Source organism: Salvia hispanica, chromosome 6 (genome assembly GCF_029641045.1).
Source record: "Salvia hispanica isolate PSC_SH4W2 chromosome 6, Shi_PSC_v1, whole genome shotgun sequence".
Classification (NCBI taxonomy): Eukaryota; Viridiplantae; Streptophyta; class Magnoliopsida; order Lamiales; family Lamiaceae; genus Salvia; species Salvia hispanica.
Window position 1 is genome coordinate 46,673,213 of NC_142697.1, and position 23,254 is coordinate 46,696,466.

The window sequence follows — 23,254 nt, forward strand, 5'->3', positions numbered from 1 at the left end:
ACGAAGAAAGAGTGGTGGAAATGAAAGGGGAGACTGACTTCAATATATTTCAACTTTTAATGCTTTAGGTGGATATTAAATGCTCCATGTGCCATGACTCATCTCATTGATATCAATGCTACTGATGGACTCCATTGAAATATCAACAAGTCCACACTCATCTTTGTTTGGCCCTTTTTAAGCGTGATGCTGCCAATTGAATGTGCATGTTTTTAATATGACACCTACCCTTCATATTAAAAAAAAAATACTCTGCATTTTCTTTTTTCCAATGCTTCATTTAAATTGACTCATTTTATTTTTTAGCAAAAGATAATATTTTTATTCTATTTTTTACTTTATTTTCTTTTTATTTTTTTATTTTATTTTTACTTTATTCTTTCTTTAGTATCTTACTCAAGAGTATAATTTTCTTAAATATCGTATTTTAAAAAAATACTCGGTACATATCCTTTAATAGGACATAAAAAGTACTCCTTACGTCCCACTAAAGATGACCAACTTTCATTTTTAAGTTGTACCAACCAAAATGACTAATTACTAAAAATAGAAACATTTTTATATCTAGTACTCTTTTTCTTACTTTATTTTCTCCAATTATCACATAAATTTAACTTGCATAAAATCGCATATCGTCCAGGTAATGATTTATTTTACGTGTAGGAAAGCCTCAAACAGTGTGCTTTGGGTAAGGAGTTCCTATTTGATCGGAGGGTTCGGCCCCGCGATAAACAACAAGGTGAGCGTTGCATCACCAACATGAGAGACTTTTTGCATGTAAGACTCGAATATAGTCTGGTATGACCTAATCCTTACAAAAATTAAATATTTTTATTAAATTTTAATTAGTTTAAAAGAACATTTCACTTCTTTATCATCTTGTTACATTTTGTATTTTCTAACCAACAAAAATGTCCTACAAGTACTTTACATGTAAAACCCTACCATCACTTATTATATTTGTGCGTTTATAATAGGAGATGGAGTAGGAAATGACATACGTGATCTCAAGGTGGTGGTTTATAGTCACAAAATCTTCATTTCATAAACCAAGAGAGATAATGCCGCATGGTAGATTAGTAACTAAAAGAAAGATAAATAAAAGTGGTGTTTGGTATAAAGAGCAACTTATATACTCCCTCCGTCCCACAAAAGATGTCACACTTGTGGGACGGTACGGGATTTTAGGAGATTTTATTTTGTGTGTTAAATGGATAGAGAAAATATAATTTTTATATTCATGTGAGAGAGAACTTTTTTCAAAAAGGAAAATGTGACATCTTTTGTGGAACGGAAGGAGTACTATTCTTCCATAAAAATAGTCATATTTCTAAAAATAAAAAGTTTATCTTTTATATTTTATCCACTTTTTCTCATTTCTCTTAGACTTTACCTACTTCTCTCCACATCTCTTTTATTTTATCTACTTTTTCTCATTTTTTTTACTTTATCAATTTTTTGTTAAAAGAGAGTATTAAATATTTAAAGACAAAACTAACCCTCCAACAGTATCTTAACTAATTTATTTACCTTTAACTGTGTCTTTTAATATATCTAGCTCAGTTATTTAATATTTTTGTGTGCGTTGTATTATTGTACAGTATTTAATTTGGAAGCTAGTGCTGAAAGCTACTTAATTAATTAAAATTCAAATAAAGAAAACAGGAACGTACCTGTTATAAATAACTAGTATTGCACACATAATTAATTTAATTTACATTTATTCAAGTTTATAAAAATAAAGCAATATTTGTACGACACAAAACATAAATAACTAATTTACTACTATTAATTATGTAGGCAACGACAATATACATTAAAATAAAACTACATATATAAACATCATATAATTATAAATAATAAAAATAAAAATCATTTGTTTGGCCATTCCAAACGTTTTTGCCAATACATTATATTCTCCAACATTTTTGTTTTCCACAACTATTTTTGAGTGAAGATTCTTCACACCAGTGCCCCTTAAATTTATAAAAAAAAGTATGGTGACGTTCGACTCGTTTGAAAGATAATAGTTCAACCTTGGATTTTAAGACGCAGTTGATCGTTAATTTTTTATGGAATCGTGAATTTTAGACCAAAACATATTGTTTGGTATCAAAAGATAACATGTTTAATGTATATAACCATTTTTTTTAGCAAATGTTAGGAATTAATTTTAGACTTTAGTCTTTGAAACAATTTATCTTCTTTTTTGGATAAAATGAAAGACTTGAACAATTTAGAACATGGTGAGCAATAAAATACAAAGCCCAATACTACATTAATATTATCAGAGATAAAACACAAGCAAAACAAATGATGGGCCCTGAATTACATCCATTCCAAATCAAGCCCATTAGCTCAAGATTGAAATCCAAAACCAAGCCCAAATAAGAGAAGAAAGCTCTAATTTTGCAGGACAATGGAATGGATATGCAAATATGCAATGGCAACTTAATTCACTAGTCAGATATTAAAAAATTTAAATACTTTGTGCATAATCAATAGTTATGTTTTAGTTTTTCTCTCATACTTAATAGATATTACATTAGAACGTTCACATTTCATCAAAACCAAGTTTATTGGTAATGGGTGAAGGGAGTAATAAGAACCAACTACCCCAATAGCTACAACTTTAAAGGATAGTTGATCTTCTCCTTGTAATTTCTCTTGTTCCTCTACCATTCTCTTCGCATTCTTCCCAACCGATTCACTGCACTGGAACAAGATCACCAAGTTGTGCGGGGATCTCCTTCAAATCATTCAGGAAAACAAGATGAAGGCGCTCGAGACAGGGGAAGTGAGAGCTTTCCATTGTCCACCATTCCAAATTGCCATCAACTTTTTCCCATTTGCCAGTTGTAAAACTTGCATATCTCAACATGAGCTTTTAAAGAAGAGGCAATGTACTTACCTTTTCCAATGAGGCTTCCATTCTTCCATTTCTGATTTCAAGAGTTAGACTGATCTAAAGAGAGTATGGAAAGGTATAATATACACCTCAAATAGAAAAACATACAAGATCATTGACATAGCATATATGCTTCTGTAAAAGAATAGTAATTCGAAAATATGAATTCAAAATTTAATATATAATGCAAAAAAACATGGACATCTAAATTATTATTGAGAATCAAAGGATCTCACTAGTAACGATCTATTTCAACTTTAAAGTTGCGATTTGCTAAGGTCATCAGAAAACCGTCCTTATCGTAGTTCCAGCTGAGGATAACGGAAACTTTAAAAGATAATTCTTCTTCTCCTTGTGATTCCTCTTGTTCCTCGACCATTCTCTTCGCACTTATCACTGATTCTTCACTGCAACGACGCATTCTCACGGATTTCAGTGTCGGAATTTCACCAAGTTCTGCAGGGAACTCCTTCAAAGATTCCGCGCCAAGACTAAGGTGCTCGAGGCATGGGAAGTGAGAGCTCTCCGTCATCCACCATTCCAAGCCACTACACGAGTCAAGTTCCAAATATTTGAGACTCGGGAACTGCCCTTCCACTGTTTCCCATTTGTCTGTTGTGAAATCTCCACCCCACAACTTGAGCTTTTGAAGAAGGGGCAATGCACTTGCCTTTTCCAATATGTCTTCCATTCTATTTAAGTACGCCGAAAGAGTCAGACTCTTAAGAGAGTGTGGAAAGGTAAGCTTTTGCAACAAAGCACTCCTCCTAAGATGGCCTTTGCAGCTGAGAGATTCAAGCTTTTGCAGACGTTCGATGTTCTGGAGACAATAGTCATCACCATCCCCAATATCCTCATAATCAATTGCCAATTTCTTGATATTAGGAATTCTACGAACCATCATCTCATCACACTTGAAATTTCTTACTCCTTTGAGAGTTTGTAGATTCTCCATGATCACAATCTTGTCACTCGGAGGATCTGGGAGACGGTATCCTCCACCAATCTGCCAGCCATTAACATGGATATCGACATGCCTAAGTTGAGACATGTTCCAAATTTCAACCGGTGCATTCATGTTGAAATTCATGTATGGTGGAGGATGAATAATTAATGTCTGAAGGCTCCAGAGGAGATTGATTGAAGAAGGAAGTTGGGGACCTTGTCTATGACAAACAGCAAGAAACCTCAAATTAACCGACTTGAACAATTCTCTCAGGGAATACTCATGTTGTTTTGAATGAGAAAATTTGTCGTGCACTCGCAATGTCGTCAACAATCTTAAATTGGGCAACAATTGTACTCTTTTATAAACACTTATACACGAACGCACATGTGGTGTAGATCTCATGGCATCAAGGAATTCCTTCTCCGAAGTGCTTCTCGGAATAACTACACGACGTTGGCTAGACGTACCTAGAGGATTATGATGCCCGACCACATGATAAAACCTCTCCTTTTCAGCTTCTCTCAAGCAAAGGTCCCTCAACAAATCATGGATTTTCAAGTACTTCATGTTTCCAGTTCCCCCAAACTCGTGAACAAGAATTAGATTTCTCGCAACTAGTTCATCCACGTGCTCTTTAACTATTATTTCCAAACTTTTGTCCTTGACTGGTTTTACAAATCCTTCAGAAACCCATAGCTTGATGAGTCTCGAGACTCTAATTTTACTATCCTCCTCAAACATTCCCAGATATAGAAAGCAAGGCTTAAGATAAACGGGCAAATGGTTGTAGCTCAACTTCAGTATTTTTAGGCAATGCATGTCATTCTCCAAATTCACTAATGAACTCATGCTTCTCTCAATAGATTTCCAACATTTTTTTGTTTGTTCCATTTTTTCCAAAAGACCTCCCATCACAACAATTGATAATGGAAGTCCTTTACAACTCTCCACAATCTTCTTTCCAATTTTTTCCAATCCCAAAGGACAAGTTTTTCCCCCAAATACAATTTCGCAAAACATATTCCAGCTACTTTTCTCATCCATAAACTTCATTTCAAGGCCACAATTGTTATCCAATTGAGATCCCAAATTTGATAGCCTAGTTGTCACCATTACCCGACTACCATTGCTATTATCAGGAAAATAGCGATGTAGCTTCTCCCATGCCTCAATACTCCACATATCATCCAACACAATTAGATACCTTCTATATGATAAAAATTTGTGGAGTGATAGTCCTATTTCATCTTCTCTCATTTCACCCGACCTTTGTTTATTAGCTTGAAAAAGAATTTCACCAAAAAGTTCTTTTAAGCTAAATTGTTGAGAAATGGTAACCCAAGCACATATATCAAAACGGTCACCTATGGATGGATGCATATAAACATTTGTGGCAAGAGTAGTCTTACCAATACCTCCCATTCCTACGATTGGGATGACTTGGCGACTGGATTGTCCGTAAATGAGCTTCTCCATGAGTTGAATCATGACATCATCAAAGCCCACCATGGTTGTGCTGTTTGGCCTAGAGAAAGAAGATGTTGAGGAACCACCGGAGACTTGTGTATGATCTTTGAGTGCAACGATCTCTTTCACGTCTTTCTTGATTAAATCCATGTCTTCAATCACCTTTTGCAAACTCTCGTGACAGTCTGCAGATGTTGAGGAATCAGAAGAGGCTGAGACTTGTATCTCTAGCTGATCTTTGATTGCAATGATCTCCATCATGTCTTTGTTGATCAAATCCAAATCCATGTCTGCATATGTGGAGGAATAAGCAGATGGCAAGACTTGTCTCTGCAACTGATCTTTGAATGCAAAAATCTCCATCACATCATTCTTAAGCAAATTCACGTCTTCTATGAAATTCATCACCTCAGTCTTGGGATAAAATTCATACATTTTGGAATCAGCACATGCCAAGACTTGTCTCTGCAGTTGATCTTTGAATGCAAAAATCTCCATCACTTCATTCTTGATGAAATCCATGTGTTGTATAACCTTCACCACAGTATTATACAAGTCTGATGAATCTGAGACTTGTCTCTGCAGATGATATTTGAGTGCTAAGATCAATTCCATGTGTTTTATCACCCTTTCTTCTACCAATTCAATGTCTTGCATCAAATCCTCCAAAATCTCATCTGGGTGTGTGTCTGCGGAAGATATCGAGATATCTGAGACTTGTCTCAGCAGCATACCTTCTTTGACTTCAACGATCAAATCCATGTCTTCTATCACGTCCCTCAAAGCCTCGTACATGACTAAGACGTCAGGACGAAGCTGTTCCACAATGTGAGATTCGATGACATCTTCAGCCACATAAACTGCATCAGCGATGCGCATCTCCAAAGGATCTGCTTCATCTTTGTCAGCATAAGGAGACTTGTAACCTTCAAGAAATTCCTGCAAGAACGTAACAATCTCAGTGAGAGATTCAACTTGTTTTTTGTCCATGGAAATCGGAGGCGAAGGATGATGCTCGATCTGATGGATGGTCTGCATAAGAGAAACTAGAGCTGCATAAGCCGCCATCTCCGATTGATATAATCTTTTTTCTGAGGATGCAAAAAAATGTAGAAAGAGTAACAAGGAAGAACAGGTGAAAATGCAAGGGGAGACAAACAAGAGACTTGAGTGAAGTCTTTACTTTGATGAATTATTGCCAGCAGATATTATTTAACAATGTATGGTTGTTGAACTGCTTAAATATTTAATTAGCATTACAATATGCCAACTTGGGTCTTGGAAAGTGCAATGCAAGGGAATCCAAGAAAGAGTCTCACATGTCCTTTTCTTAGAAAATTTTGATCCTATAAATTTTGTAACATCTGTTTGACTGTTTCTTATTAGTAAAATTCAGTAATTTTGATAGTATTATACCTCATTGGACTCAACAAACATCAAAACAGCCTCTTGATGAAGGGCAGCAGATTACTTACTCGAGTTAAAAAAAGGATATTAAAGAATCAACAAATTCAAATCAAATTGTACAAAAAATGATACTGAAGAATCAACATTAAACTCAAATCAACACAAAAATGAAAAAAAAAAACATGCACAAATGATAAATAATAGCACTCTCAAGAACAGGGCATGATGTGTGGGAGGAGATAGTTTCAATTATTATGATTATGGACCATTTCTATCAACTTTAATACTCCTTAATTAGTATTGGCAGTGGACAAACAAGTTTAAAACAAAATTGATAAAATAATAGAGAGAGAAAAGATGGTATGGTGTTGTTATTAGAAATTAGGAATCACTTTGTTTTAAGGAAATTAATTTTGTTTGGGTTTTCTAACTTCGGCCTTTTGAATTTTTGGGCTTCAGGATTTGGGATTTTGTTTTGGGTTTTGAAACTCCTCAGTCAAATTTTCATTGTTACTAAACCCAATGTATCGAATAAGTGAAACAGTAAAAAAATTTTGCAGGCATACTGTTATATTATAGTTGTCCAGGAGTACTTATTATACTCTCTCCGTCCCAGAGAAGATGTCAAACTTGGGAAATGACACAAGATTTTAGGAGATGTTATTTTGTATGTTAAGTGGTGAGAGAAAATATAATTTTATATTTGATGTGAGAAGGAACTTTTTCTAAAAGAGGAAATGTGACATCTTTTATGGGATAAACTAAAAAGGAAAGTGTGACATCTTTTGTGGGACATAGTACAATTTATACTAAATTATAGCCGAAAGATAAGGTGATTTGTCTTACTTTGATGATTAACTTGTTTATGAGCAATTTTATAATTAATTTATTCCTTTGTCATCATCAAGTTATAAATGAGACTTATAGGAAAAATATTGAAAGCTAAATTTATTTTTCTTAAAAAAAAAGACCATACCTGTTATAAATAAGTAAACATGAATGCTTTTGTTTCCAATATGGTATGATATCATTCATGTGTGAAGATATAATCAACAATTTATTTTCCTTTATCCTGTTTAGGTTTATATGAAGTTACGGAGTAGTATTATTTATGTAAAAACCAAAAATTGTAACTTTAGGTTATCTGCAATAGAATTAAATCTTATGTGTTTATTATTTACTTTGATAATAGTATTATTTTATGAAAAAATCATGTGCTACAAACAATGAATAAATATACCATAATGAGCTTAATTATTCGAAGGACGGCGGAGAACAATTTTTATATCCATGTGCTGAATGGCTGTTTGCACAGTTTTTTTGGTTAAATTAAGAAAAATATACTAATATTTTTCTTTTTTTTACAGTAATTTGACTTTCTTCATTTTTGCATGATTAATTCATTAAGAGATTCGTTGTCTGAACAACTCATCTCTACTAATATTATTAATTCTTGATCCATATATACAATACATGAAAAACTTTGTGTTAAAATAACAACCCCTCTTAAAATGACACCGTGACATCACTTATACTGCAATATTATAAACTCTACACAGCAATATTACAAACACTACACAACAATCTATAAATTGTTGTATAGTGTGTCGGATATTGCTGGATAAAGACCAGCAAATACCGTCTTTTTCAGAATTTTTGCCACGTGGCAGCATATTATTCGTCCACTTGTACAAATGATTAGCTAGGAATGGTGGTATGGTGTTATTTTAAGGGGTGGTGGCACCCTAACATACCCCTACATGCACATACTTCATTTGATATCTTTGTTAATAAATTCAATGTTCCAATGAGATAGATAGAGACGTTATATAAAATCTTATACACTCCTATTTATATATGTATATGTTCTTTAAAAACAAAAATATTAAAGACATGCATGTTGAACTCACAAGTGATATAAAAATTAAATTTAAAAATCTCAAAATAGCATAATATAAGAAGCTTTTTTATTTGTTTTTCTTTTGTAAGTTCTTGATTATACATGAATTCGTCAATTACTTTTCCGGTTTTACAATTGATCATGCACTTACTTTCCTTTCCTCATTGTAACACATGACACATTCTTACAATTTCTCAAAAACATCGAAAAAAATAAACAAAATGAGTAATAATTTCAAGTAGTACAAAACATAACTCACTCATTTACATCAACATACATCTTCTATTCCAATGTTGGTTACTTGATGGATAACTATTCAAAGAAGGGCCATGACCGGAATAGCGAAAGAAGTTTCTAGAAGCATGCGTTGCTGAAATGACTCAATTGTCCCGCTCTCTTCGATCATATCCTTCACTAAATCTTTATAATTATTCTTCAATTTTTTGAGCATGCTCAAGTACTTGAGCTTTAGCCACTTGAGCTTCGCCTTCTTGCATAGCCTGAGCAGGAAGAAGCCACGTCGGGGCTTCTTCCCACCGAGGCGGATGGTGGGGAGACGTGGCCGAGACCGGAATCTCCACCGGAAGGAAGTGGCGGACGGGCGGAGCTGGCTGATGAGTTCAGTTTTGGAAGCCATTTTAATTTTGGTGAAGTGAAATTTGAAGAGAGAGAATGGTTGACTAAATAGAAGTGGGATTGAATAACTTTGCATCTATATGTATATATATAAGGAGAAATTTTGGTGGTTTGGCATTATTACGTTACATGGAGTATGTCTTTTTTAATGTGTTAAATAAAATAATAATTATATCGTGACTAATTATTGAAGTGATGGAGACATGAGCCAGTACTATGATTGAAGTACTAATTAAGTTTAATTTAGCCTAAAGTGAATCCAACTCAAAGAAAATTGATTTTGGAGTTCACTAATCTTCAAACAGATCAACTTTAAATATTACTAAGAATTAATGGATTTAATTCAGATTTGTGCATAATTGGATTGAATTGGGAAATTTCAAGTTTCAACCGTATATAAACTAATCTGTAAATTCTCTACATTTGAATAAAAGACAAAATTGGTAAGTAAACAATTAGTTATTGTTGTTGTCGGTAAGTTTATTAATTTATTTATTTGACTAAGCATGCAATAGAAAAAGAATTATGAGGTGGTCATTCCAACTAATCTCACGTATTAGCTACATCTTGATTCTTAACAATGGATTAATATTTGAATTAGTTTAATTTGCATTAATCTGTATATAAAAAATGATAAATAGGTCAATCACAGTGGAATTTATTTATGTTTTCTCTTCAACCTAATTATGGTTTACATTTACTTATATTCGTGAGATAGCCTATAACTGTATATTTTTATTGTATATACACATGTTTTAAAGATTATGCTACTCATAATTATTAAATTTCAATTGCATGATATAGCTACACTAAAATAGAGCAAATATAATAGCAAGTATATATACTATTGTCTTTTTCATTGTTAAATTGATTTTTGTATTGAAGACTATAATAATCTAAAACATCGTTTCCGTATAATTTAATGAGTGATAAACATAGACTTAATTAAAGTGAATTTAAGCCTAACTGTATGAGGTCACCCACCAAACTTTTAGGTAATTCAACTCAATTTTGGTTACTTTGCTACGTCTCAATGATAAAGTTAAATTTTATTTAAAAGAAGATTCCTTATTAGTTTTCAAATATATATGGTTTTTGATAAAGACAATCCATATCTATTGGGCTGAGATATTAAATCCATAAGAAGACCTTGAAGCAATATCAACACAGCCCAAACACTGGGAAAGCTCAAATATATCTCTCCATTTACTATTCAATGCTTCATGTGTGCAAGAGAAAAAGAAAAATAAATAAAAAATCTTAGTGACTTAATGAATTTTGCTAATAGATTTTCAATAGTATTGTTTTGTTCCATATCTTTCTCAGCAATTAACACCAACACGGAAAACAAAACAATGATAGAAAACAAAAACAAAACCAAAAACATGTGTAAACTTGTAAAACTTCTATATCTCAACATGAGCTTTTGAAGAAGAGGCAATGTACCATTTCTGATTTCAAGAGTTAGACTCCTAAGAGAGTATAAAGGTAAGCTTTCGTGAAAAATCTTTGCTAAGTGGTTCCAGCTTTCTCATTTAAACAATCTACAAGAATTGTTGAGAGATACTCCAACTTGTTTACAAGAATTTACTTAAATACTCCAACATTTCATCCAAGGCTACACGACACAAAATTCATATTTAAGTTAAAATTAGTACTAGTATATAATGCAAAATCAAATGGACATCAAAATTATTATTGACAATCAAAAGATCTCACTAGTAAATATCTATTTCAACTTTAAAGTTGCGATTTGCTAAGCTCATCAGAAAACTGTCCTTACCGTAGCGCTGGCTGAGGATAACGGAAACTTTAAAAGATATTTCTTCTTCTCCTTGTAATTCCTCTTGTTCCTCGACCATTCTCCTCGCACTTATCACTGATTCTTTACTGCAACGCCACATTGTCACGGATTTCAGTGTCGGAATTTCACCAAGTTCTGCAGGGAACTCCTTCAAATATACCTTGTGAAGTCTAAGGTGCTCGAGACATGGGAAGTGAGAGCTCTCAGTCATCCACCATTCCAAGCCACTACACGTGACAAGTTCCAAATATTTGAGACTGGGGAACTGGCCTTCCACTGTTTCCCATCTGCCTGTTGTGAATTCTCCATTATGCAACTTGAGCTTTTGAAGAAGGGGTAATGCACTTGCCTTTTCCAATATGTCTTCAATTCTATTATTACTAGACATTTCAAGAGTCAGTTTCTTAAGAGTGTTTGGAAAGGTAAGCTTTTGCAACAAAGTACTCCTACCTTCGCCTTTCCAGTTGAGAGATTCAAGCTTTTGTAGACGTTCGATGTTGTGGAGACAATAGTCCTCATTATCACCAGGTATGGGGAAAAATAGTCCCAATTTCTTAATATTGGGAATTCTACAAACTATCATCTCATCACACTTGAAATTTATTACTCCTTTGAGGATTTGTAGATTTTCCATGATCACAATCTTGTTACTCGAAGGAGGATCTGGGAGATGCAATCCTCCAACATCGCTCCAGCCTGAGTTGAAATCAACATGCCTAAGTTGAGGCATGTTCCAAATTTCAACCGGTGCATTCATGTTTAAATTCATAAATGGAGGATTAATAATTAATGTCTGAAGGCTCCAGAGGAGATTGATTGAAGAAGGAAATTGGGAACACTTACTGGGCCGAACAGCAAGATACCTCAAATTAACCAACTTGAACAATTCTCTCAGGGAATACTCACTTTCTTTTGAATAAGAAAATCTGTCGTATGCTCGCAATGTCCTCAACAATCTTAAATTGGGCAACAATTGAACTCTTTCATAATCACTTATATAGGATCGCACATGTGGTGTAGATCTCATGGCATCAAGGACTTCCTTTTCTGAAGTGCTTCTCGGAATAACTACACGACGTTGGCAAGACGTGCTAAGAGGATTATGTTGCCTGACCACATGATAAAACCTCCCCTTTTCAGCTTCTCTCAAGCAAAGGTCCCTCAACAAGTCATGGATTTTCAAGAACTTCATGCTTCCAGTTCTTCCGGACTCGTGAACAAGAATTAGATTTCTCGCAACCATTTCATCTAAGTACTCTCTAACTATTGTTTCCAAACTTTTGCCATTTACTGGTTTTACAAATCCTTCAGAAACCCATAGCTTGATGAGTGTCGAGACTCGAATTTTACTATCCTCCTCAAACATTCCCATATATACAAAGCACGGCTTAAGATAAACTGGCAAATGGTTGTAGCTCAACTTCAGTATTTTCAAGCAATGTTTATCATTTTCCAAATTCACTAATGTATTTATGCTTCCCCTAATAGATTCCCAACATTCTGTGGTTCGTTCCATTTTTTCCAAAAGACCTCCCATCACAACAATTGATAATGGGAGTCCTCTGCAACTCTCCACAATCTTCTTTCCAATTTTCTCCAATTCTAAAGGACAACCTTTTCCCCCAAACACAATATTGCTGAACATACTCCAACTACTTTCTTCATTCATAAATTCCATTTCAAGGCTATAATTGTTACTCAATTGGGAACCCAAATTTGATAGCCTAGTTGTCACCATTATTCGACTACCATTACCATTGTCAGGAAAATAGAGTTGTATCTTCTTCCATGCCTAAATACTCCACATATCATCCAACACTATTAGATACATTCTATATGATAAAAATTGGTAGAGTGATAGTTCTATTTCATCTTCTCTCATTTCACTCAACCCTTGTTTACCGGCTTGAGATAAAATTTCACAAAAAAGTTCTTTTGTGTTATATTGTTGAGAAATGGTAACCCAAGCACATATATCAAAACGGTCACCTATATATGGATGTGCATAAACATTTGTGGCAAGAGTAGTCTTACCAATTCCTCCCATCCCAACGATTGGGATGACTTGACGACCGGGTTGCCCATAAATGAGCTTCTCCATGAGTTGAATCATGACATCATCAAAGCCCACCATGGCTGTGTTGTTCGGCCTAGAGAAAGAAGATGTTGAGGAACCACCAGAGACTTGTGTATGATCTTTGAGTGCAACGTTCTCCATCACTTCTTTCTTGATTAAATCCATGTCTTCTATCACCTTTTGCAAACTCTCGTGAAAGTCTGCATATGCTGAGGAATCAGCGGAGGCTGAGACTTCTATCTCTAGCTGATCTTTGATTGCAATTATCTCCACCATGTCTTTCTTGATCAAATCCAAATCCAAATCCAAATCCATGTCTTTTCTGAAAGACACTGGAGTCTCTGCATATGTTGAGGAATTAGCAGATAGAGAGACTTGTCTCTGCAACTGATCTTTGAATGCAAAAATCTCCGTCACTTCATTCTTAAGCAAATCCACGTCTTCTATGAAATCCACCACGTCAGTCCCGTACTTAACATATTCCAAGACTTTTCTCTGCAGCCGATCTTTGAATGCAAAAATCTCCATGACTTCAATCTTGATGAAATCCATGTGTTGTATCACCTTTACCACAGTCTTATACAAGTCTGAAGAATCTGAGACTTGTCTCTGCAAATGATATTTGAGTGTGAAGATCAAATCCATGTATTTTTTCACCCTTTCTTCTACCAATTCAATGTCTTGCATCAAATCCCCCAAAATCTCATCCGGGTGTGCGTCTACCAATTCAACGATCGAATCCATGTCTTCTATCACGTCCCTCAAAGCCTCGTACAAGACTAAGACACCGGGACGAAGCTGTTCCACAATGTGAGATTCGATGATATCTTCAGCCGCATAAACCGCATCAGCAATGCGCTTCTCCAACGGATCTGCTTCATCTCCCTCAGCATAAGGAGACTTGTAACCTTCGAGAAATTCCTGCAAAAACATAACAACTCCAGTAAGAGATTCAACTTGCTTTTTGTCCATAGAAATCGGAGGCGAAGGATGATGCTCGATCTGATCCAAAATCTGCATAAGAGAAACCAGAGCTGCATAAGCCGCCATTGATATGAACTTTTTTTTTTTTTTTTGAGATAAGATAAGAGTAATTTTTTTTTTCTGTTTGCTGAAAATGAAGATAGAATACGAAGGATGAGTGGTGGGAATAAATGGGGGAATTGGAGTCAAGCATTATTGATTATGCAGACTAAATATCTAAGGCCTGGCCCGATTGCATGTTTAATATAAGAAGAAAAATCACATTCTCCTATCGTTTGTTTCCTCGTGTTGATTCCGTCCAATAATGTTATCAAATTATACAAGTCAATGTAATAACAACATTTCAATGTCCACTAATATACGAAAAAATATGTAATTTGTACCATTTTTATTTAATGTTTTTCCCAAAATGAAATTTGTACCATTATACGCCTACTAAAACTACTGCAGTTCTATGTTCACATTTAGCTAAAAAAGCACTTAGAAAATGTAGTCGGCTTTAATACTGGAGTAGTATATATAATATTCAATTTTAATCTTTCATATTTCTCACTTGTCAATCAAAATGAAATGTGAATAAATCATCGATATTTGAAACAATTTTATCATTCTCCAATTTTTCAATAAAATGAAAGGCTTGAACAATTTTTAAAATGGTGAGCAATATAATAAAAAGTCCAATACAAGATAATCACGGAGAAAGAACAAGCTAAACAAATCATGGGCTTCAATTACATCCATTCCAAACAAAGCCCATTATCTTATGATTGAAATTCAAAATCAAGCCCAAACTTATACCAATTTATATATTCTTTCCTGCTCCTTCCGTCTCTTAAATTTTGTCACACTTTGACCGGACATGAATTTTAAAACATATAGTGGAAAGTGAATTAAAATTTGAAATCTCATAAAATTCGTCGAATTTCGTATTAACACAAAAAACGTAAAAAGTTAGTATTAGTTCCAAGTCCAAAACATAAAAGCACAATAGATCCAATTCATCAATATACATCTTCTATTTCATCACCATGATTTTACACGTACCAACTAATACAACCGTACATTAAGACGCAAAAAAATACTTGCAACTACAAATTCAAACTCCAACCTTCTCCTACTCACCAGTGTTGATTACTTGATGGATAACTATTCAACGAAAGGCCCATGACCGGAATAGCAAAAGAAGCTTCTAGGAGCATGCGTTGCTGAAATGACTCAATTGTCCCGCTCCCTTCGATTATATCCTCACTAAATCTTTATAATAACTCTTCAAATTTTTTGAGCATGCTCAAATACTTGAGCTTCAACCACCTGTAGGGATGAGAAAAAAACCGAAAACCAAATATCCAAATCGAATCAAATTGAAATTTTGAACACATTTTTTTGGAGGAGTGAAATTTGAAGAGAGAGAGAATGGTTGACTAATGTCTAATTAGAATTGAACAACTTTTGCATCTATATATATTAGGTATTAAGGAGAAATTTTGGTGGTGTGACATTATTACGTTACATGTATACATCTAACGTGGCAAATTTCGTAAATACTTGTTAAATTGAATTTTTTAGTTTTTTGTGTCACATTGTTATTAGTCTGAAAATGTCAGATATCGATATTTGAAACATTTTTATCTTCTACATTTTCTCGGTAAAATGACAGACTTAACAATTTAGAACATGGTGAGTAATAAAATACAAAGCCCAATATAATCAGAGATAAAACACAAGCAAAACAAATGATGGGCCCAAAACCAAGCCCATTAGCTCATTAGCTCATTAGTTACATCCATTCCAAACCAAGCCCATTAGCTCAAGATTGAAACCCAAAACTAAGCCCAAATATGAGAAGAAACTAAAAAACATGTGTAAACTTACAATAGTAAAACTTCCATATATATCTCAACATGAGCTTTTGAAGAAGAGGCAATGAGGCTTCCATTCTTCCATTTCTGATTTCAAGAGTTAGACTCCTAAGGGAGTACGGAAAGGTAATCGGCTTTCGCGAAAAATCATTTCTACAGCAATGGAAGCTACGAGATTCCAGCTTTCTCATGTAAACAATCTACAAGAATTGCTGAGAGATACTCCAACTTGTTTACAAGAATTTACTTAAATACTCCAACATGTCATCCATGGCTACACGAGACAAAATTCATATTTACGAATTCAAAAATGAATAGTAGTATATAATGCAAAAACAAATGGACATCTAAATTATTATTGACGATCAAAGGATCTCACCATCGTAACGCCCTATTTCAACTGTAAAGTTGCGATTTGCTAAGGTCATCAGAAAACCGTCCTCATCGTAGTGCTGGCTGAGGAAGAATTAATGTCTGAAGGCTCCAGAGGAGATTGATTGAAGAAGGAAGTTTGGAACCTACTTCATGACTAAAAGCAAGAAACCTCATATTAACAAACTCGAACAATTCTCTCACGGAATACATCGGTTCTTTTGGATGAGAAAATCTGCTGTATGCTCGCAAAGTCCTTAACAATCTATAATTGGGCAACAATAGAACTCTTTCATAATCTCTTAAATTGGACAACCATTGAACTCTTTCATAATCACTTATATAGGATCGCACATGTTGTGTAGATCTCATGGCATCAAGGACTTCCTTCTTTGAAGTGCTTCTTGGAATAACTACACGGCGTTGGATAGACGTGCCTAGAGGATTATGTTGCCCGATCACATGAATAAACCTCTCCTTTTCAGCTTCTCTCAAGCAAAGGTCCCTCAACAAATCATGGATTTTCAAGTACTTCATGCTTCCAGTTCTTCCGAACTCGTGAACAAGAATTAGATTTCTCGCAACCAGTTCATCTAAGTACTCTTTAACTATTGTTTCCAAACTTTTTCCATCTACTGGTTTTACAAATCCTTCAGAAACACATAGCTTGATGAAGGTTGAGACTCGAATTTTACTATCCTCCTCAAACATTCCCATATATACAAAGCACGGCTTAAGATAAATTGGCAAATGGTTGTAGCTCAACTTCAGTATTTTCAAACAATGCTTATCATTTTCTAAATTCACTGATGAATTTACGCTTCCCGTAATAGATTCCCAACATTCCGTGGTTCGTTCCAATTTTTCAAGAAGGCCTCCCATCACAACAATTGATAATGGAAGTCCTCTACAACTCTCCACAATCTTCTTTCCAATTTTCTCCAATTCTAAAGGACAACTTTTCTCCCCAAACACAATTTTGCTGAACATGTTCCAACTAGTTTCTTCATTCATAAATTCCAATTCAAGGCTATAATTGTTATTCAATCGAGAACCCAAATTTGATAGCCTAGTTGTCACCACTATCCGACTACCATTCCATTGCTAGGAAAATAGCGTTATATCTTCTCCCATGCCTCAATACTCCACATATCATCCAATACTATTAGATACCTTCTATGTGATAAACATTGGTGGAGTGATAGTTCTATTTCTTCTTCTCTCATTTCACTCAACCTTTGTTTACTGGCTTGAGATAGAATTTCACGAAAAAGTTCTTTTGTGTTATATTTTTGAGAAATTGTAACCCAAGCACATATATCAAAATGGTGAGTAATAGATAGATGTGCATAAACATGTTTGGCAAGAGTGGTCTTACCAATTCCTCCCATTCCAACAATTGGGATGACTTGGCGACTCTGTTCTCCATAAACGAGCTTCTCCATGAGTTGAATCATGACATCATCAAAGCCCACCATGGTTGTACTGTTCGGCCTAGAGAAAGCCAATGTTGAGGAACCACCAGAGACTTGTGTATGATCTTTTAGTGCAACGATCTCCATCACCTCTTGCTTGATCATGTCCATGTCTTCTATCACCTTCTGCAAACTCTCATAAAAGTATGCAGATGTTGAGGAATCATAAGAGGCTGAGACTTGTATCTCTAGCTGATCTTTGATTGCAATGATCTCCATCCATCATGTCTTTCTTGATCAAATCCAAATCCATGTCTTTTCTGAAATACACAAGAGTCTCTGCATATATTGAGGAAGTAGCAGATGGTGAAAGTACTTGTCTCTGCAACTGATCTTTGAATGCAAAAATCTCCATCACTTCATTCTTAAGCAAATCCACGTCTTCTATGAAATTCACCACCTCAGTCTTGAACAAGTTTGCATATATTTTGTAATCAGCATATGCCAAGACTTGTCTCTGCAGCTTATCTTTGAATTCAAAAATCTCCATCACTTCATTCTTGATGAAATCCATGTGTTTTACCACACTCTTATACAAGTCTGAGGAATCTGAGACTTGTCTCTGCAGATGATATTTGAGTGTGAAGATCAAATCAGTGTGTTTTGTCACCCTTTCTTCTACCAATTGAATGTCTTGCATTATATCCTCCATAGTATTATCCAAGTCTGCTGCAGATAACGAGATATCTAAGAATTGTCTCAGCAGCATACCTTCATTGACTGCAACGACCGAATCCATGTCTTCTAGCACATTCCTCAAAGCCTCGTACAAGGCTAAGACACCGGGACGAAGCTGCTCCACAATGTGAGATTCGATGACATCTTCAGCCGCATAAACCGCATCAGCAATGCGCATCTCCAGTAGATCTGCCTCGTCCCCCTCAGCATAAGGAGATTTGTAACCTTCGAGAAATTCCTGCAAGAACATAACAATTTCAGTCAGAGATTCAAATTGCTTTTTGTCCATAGAAATCGGAGGGGAAGGATGGTGCTCGATCTGATCCAAAATCTGCTTAATAGAAAGCAGAGCTGCATAAGCCGCCATTGAAATAATGTTTTTTTTTTCCTATTTTTTGCAGGTAGCCGGAAATGAAGATAAGAATACGAAGAAAGAGTTGTGGAAATGCAAGGGGAAACTGACATCAATATATTTCAACTCTTAGGTGGATATTAAATGGCCCATGTGCCATGACTTGTGTCATTGATATCAATGCTACTGATGGACTCCATTGTTATATCAACAAGTCCACACTTTCTTTATCAATTCTCATCTTTGTTTGGCCATTTTTATATAAGCGTGATGTTGCCAATTGAATGTGCATGTGAAGTACATCAATAATACACCTAACCTTCATATTAAAAAATACTCGTGATTAAAAAAGATAAGTATTTTTTTCCACTTAAATTGATTCATTTTAGCTTTTAGCAAAAGATAAGTATTTTTTTCCATTTTTTTCTTTATTTTCTTTTTATTTTTCTATTTTATTTTTACTTTATTCTTTCTTTAGTATCTTACTCATGAGTATAATTTTCTTAAATTTCGTGTTAAAAAAAATAGTCGGTACATATCTTTTAATAGGACATAAAAAGTACTCCTTACGTCCTACTAAAAATGACCAACTTTCCTTATAAGTTATCTCAATCAAGATGATTCATTACCAAAAATAAAAACACTTTTATTTCCACTTTATGGTACTCTTTTTTTTACTTTATTTTCTCAAATTAATACACAGATTTTGTTGGGTATCAGCGGTACTTCAGGATCGACACACAAATAAAATTTTATTAAGCTCCCGACAACGGTATATGAAACACCAATACACAACACAACAGTGGTGTACACAACACCAACACAACACTACGACTCTTGGAGGATACACCTCACAAGACACCCGAGGACACACCTCTAGCTCTACGAGGACACACCTCGCACACTAATTCTCATACACACTCACACACTCACGCACACTTAGCTAGTGCACTCACTCACTCTCTTGGGTACATATTACTACTAAACACCTAATGCCTATTTATAGGCAATCTATGTCGGTTAAGAACCGACTTCACCAAACTAGATAATTCTAGTCTTCTAACTATTCTAATTTAATATTCCTAATTCTTATTTCTTAATACTATGTCGGCTAGATCAACTAGATTATTCTAGTTAAATGTTGAAAGAAACCAACAATCCATGGATAAAAAGAGAAATGTAAGTGAACAGAATAGTGTTCCACATGATGAAGGAAATGAATTGCTTGAATATTTCACACTTAAAATGGTGTGATACAATACCAAGAAAATCAACTTATATAGAGGTCTAAGAAGAGTCTAGACTAAGAAAACAATGGATAAACTAGAATGCTAAAAGACCAAGATACCAAAAGGTGTAACTGAAACTTGAATGTCGACAATGAATCACCCAGCTCTTGATCTTCCAGCTCTTGACTTGATGTGGTCACTTGTTTGACCAACTTTTCATTTCCAATTTCTTCAAGTTTTTCTTCCTTCGCACAGCTTGGGATAGGCAAACTTTCAAATGTCATCTACTAAATTCTAGGATCTTCTCCAAAGTCGGTGGAGTTCTTATGTTCAATAAATTTAACTTGCATAAAATCGCATGTCGTCCGGGTAATGATTTATTTTACGTGCAGGAAAGCCTCCTGCAGTGTGCTCCAGGTAAGGAGTTCCTATGAGATCGGAGGGTTCAGCCTCGCGATAAACAACAAGGTGAGCGTTGCATCACCAACATGAGAGACTTTTTGCATGTAAGACTCGAATATAGTCTGGTATGACCTAATCCTTACAAAAATTAAATATTTTTATTAAATTTTAATTAGTTTAAAAGAACATTTCACTTCTTTATCATCTTGTTACATTTTGTATTTTCTAACCAACAAAAATGTCCTACAAGTACTTTACATGTAAAACTCCACCATCACTTATTATATTTGTGCGTTTATAGTAGGAGATGGAGTAGGAAATAACATACGTTATCTCAAGGTGGTGGTTTATAGTCACAAAAACTTCATTTCATAAACCAAGATAGATAATGCCGCATGGTAGATTAAAGTGGTGTTTGGTATAAAGAGCAACTTATATGTTCCCTCCGTCCCACAAAAGATGTCACACTTGTGAGACGGCACGAGATTTTAGGAGATTTTATTTTGTGTGTTAAATGGATAGAGAAAATATAATTTTTATATTCATGTGAGAGAACTTTTTCCAGAAAGGAAAATGTGACATCTTTTGTGAGACAAACTAAAAAGGAAAGTGTGACATCTTTTGTGGGACGGAGGGAGTACTACTCTTCTATAAAAATAGTCACATTTCTAAAAATAGAAAGTTTATCTCTTATATTTATCCACCTTTTCTCATTTCTCTTAGACTTTACCTACTTTCTCTCCACATCTCTTTTATTTTATCTACTTTTTCTCATTTTTTCTTACTTTATCAATTTTTCATTTAAACATGTTGTCATCCATAAATGAGATGTTTTTGACAGAAGAAGAGAGTATTAAATATTTAAAGACAAAACTAACCCTACAACAGTATCATAACTAATTTATTTACCTTTAACTGTGTCTTTTCATATATCTAGCTCAGTTATTAAATGTTTTTGTATGCGTTGTATTATTGTACAGTATTTAATTTGGAAGCTAGTGCTGAAAGCTACTTAATTAATTAAATTCAAAAAAAGAAACAGGAACATGCCTGTTATAAATAACTGGTATTGAACACATAATTAATTTAATTTACATTTATTCAAGTTTATAAAATAAAGCAATATTTGTACGACACAAAACATAAATAATCAATTTACTACTATTAATTATGTAGGCAACGACATTGTAAGAGTATCTCCAATGCAAATAGGTCAGCCATAGGCCAGCCACTCTCTCACTGCCACGTCAGCAGCACTAAAAATCCCCCGCCACATCAGATTTAGGCTAGCCACAGGCCAGCCGCAATAAAAATAATTCAAGAAATACTACATTTACAGAATTAAAATTACGATTAAATTACGGAATTAAATTTACGATACAGATACGGGAAACTTAATTCATTTCATTAAAAAAAAGTACATAGATTAAAAAAAATACATGATTTTTTGTTTAAAAAAGGGCTTCTACACATGAGCCTCGCCACCATCTACTCCTCGTCGCCGTCGCCGCCGTCCTCATCGCCGTCGTCCTCGCCGCCGCCGTCCGCGTCGTCGCCACCCGGGGGTATCCGAGCCCACGTCGGAACCCCCCATCTGTGCCCTCGCTGCATCCAAATCAACGGGCATGCTCTCGAGTATCGAGTGAAGAAACATCTTCTCCGTGGGGTCAGTGGCGGCCCTCCAATCTTGGAAGACCTTGTACATCTGCTCCCGCGTTTTTTGCCGTGAGAAGAAGGTGAACTCGGGTGGGGGGTGCCGAGACAACCTCCTAGGCGATAGGAGGGATCCTCTCCTCGCTGCCCGTTGCGCCCGCTTTTGTCCAACCAGGCGAGGGCGACGGGCAAAGGATGTAGGGGACGGAAACTCCTCAGCATCCGGGGGGAGGTCGTGGGATCCGCCGCTGCTGCCGCTGTAGTCGCGGAATAGTTCAGCCTCTGCTTCTTCGGCTACCCAGCGTCGAACCCTGTCCGAAACTTCTCGGACTCTTTCAGGAACTCAAAGCAGTCCCAAAAGTGGAAATCCTTGTACTTTCCCGGCACGGGGAACTGACTCTCCGCTATCCTCCGGGCGTCCTCCTCATTCTGCCCACTAGTCAGCTGGCGGAGGGCGTTGGCGTACAACCCCGAGAAACGGCCGACCGCGGCCCTGATGCGCTTCCACCCCTTCCGGACCTCCTCCCCGCTGAAATCCTTCCCATGCGGGCAGTGCCTCCTGTAGGCATCTCTAATCTTCGCCCACATGTTGACGACCCGCTAGTTGTTCGCAACTAGCGGATCGTCGCACACCTCCAACCACCCCCTGGCCACCCCGGCGTACTCATCCTCCTCCACTTCCTCTGGGCGGTGGTGTCGTCAACAGCGGGCTGCAACGACTTGTCGACCGCCATGGCCTTCTCCTTCGTCTTCTTCTTCTTCGCCGCAGCCCGCCCCGCTGGAACGGGAGTGTCTGGATCCCCGAGATCGATCCCCATGTCATGCAATGACAAAAGGTCATCGCCAGTTCACTGCGTCTCCACCTGGGTCGACGTGTGAGACGAAGCCGTCAAAAAATCCAGAGAGGGACGATAGACCGTGTCCCCCCCTCCCCGGTGACCCCTGCATCCCGGGATGCATACCCATCATCTGTTGCATCATCTGCTGCTGCATCTGGGGCATTCCTCCCCACCCCTGCCCGTGGCCTGTCCGCCGCCCGGCATACCCCACGACATCCCCCCTCCCCGGTTCCCACTCCCCAGCGCTCCGGCCATCATCCCCA

The 23,254-nt window shown here is 36.0% G+C and overlaps 3 protein-coding genes and 1 pseudogene across 3 annotated transcripts; all 4 read right to left on the bottom strand.

Moving 5' to 3' along the window:
• Positions 1 to 3,009: 3,009 nt before the first annotated feature.
• LOC125206982 (putative late blight resistance protein homolog R1A-3) lies at positions 3,010 to 6,494 on the bottom strand. The gene has a single exon (XM_048106190.2). The coding sequence runs from the start codon at positions 6,390 to 6,392 to the stop codon at positions 3,144 to 3,146; it is 3,249 nt and encodes a 1,082-aa protein (XP_047962147.2). The 5' UTR covers positions 6,393 to 6,494; the 3' UTR covers positions 3,010 to 3,143.
• A 4,453-nt stretch (positions 6,495 to 10,947) lies between these two features.
• On the bottom strand, positions 10,948 to 14,324 carry LOC148924014 (putative late blight resistance protein homolog R1A-3; annotated as a pseudogene).
• A 1,535-nt stretch (positions 14,325 to 15,859) lies between these two features.
• On the bottom strand, positions 15,860 to 17,377 carry LOC148924015 (late blight resistance protein R1-A-like). Its single transcript, XM_089059851.1, has 2 exons — positions 16,371 to 17,377; positions 15,860 to 16,265 (listed from the first exon to the last, which is right to left on the bottom strand). Exon 1 carries the CDS (start codon positions 17,375 to 17,377, stop codon positions 16,433 to 16,435), a length of 945 nt encoding a protein of 314 aa, XP_088915977.1. The 3' UTR covers positions 15,860 to 16,265; positions 16,371 to 16,432.
• On the bottom strand, positions 15,860 to 18,951 carry LOC148924016 (uncharacterized). The gene has a single exon (XM_089059852.1). It carries the CDS (start codon positions 18,881 to 18,883, stop codon positions 18,002 to 18,004), a length of 882 nt encoding a protein of 293 aa, XP_088915978.1. The 5' UTR covers positions 18,884 to 18,951; the 3' UTR covers positions 15,860 to 18,001.
• Between the last annotated feature and the right edge of the window lie 4,303 nt (positions 18,952 to 23,254).

What these genes read in the sequence shown, in the direction of transcription:
- LOC148924016 (XM_089059852.1), bottom strand. Translation starts at nt 18,883, where the DNA reads ATGGCGGCTTATGCAGCTCTGCTTTCTATTAAGCAGATTTTGGATCAG.
- LOC148924015 (XM_089059851.1), bottom strand. Translation starts at nt 17,377, where the DNA reads ATGAATGAAGAAACTAGTTGGAACATGTTCAGCAAAATTGTGTTTGGG.
- LOC125206982 (XM_048106190.2), bottom strand. Translation starts at nt 6,392, where the DNA reads ATGGCGGCTTATGCAGCTCTAGTTTCTCTTATGCAGACCATCCATCAG.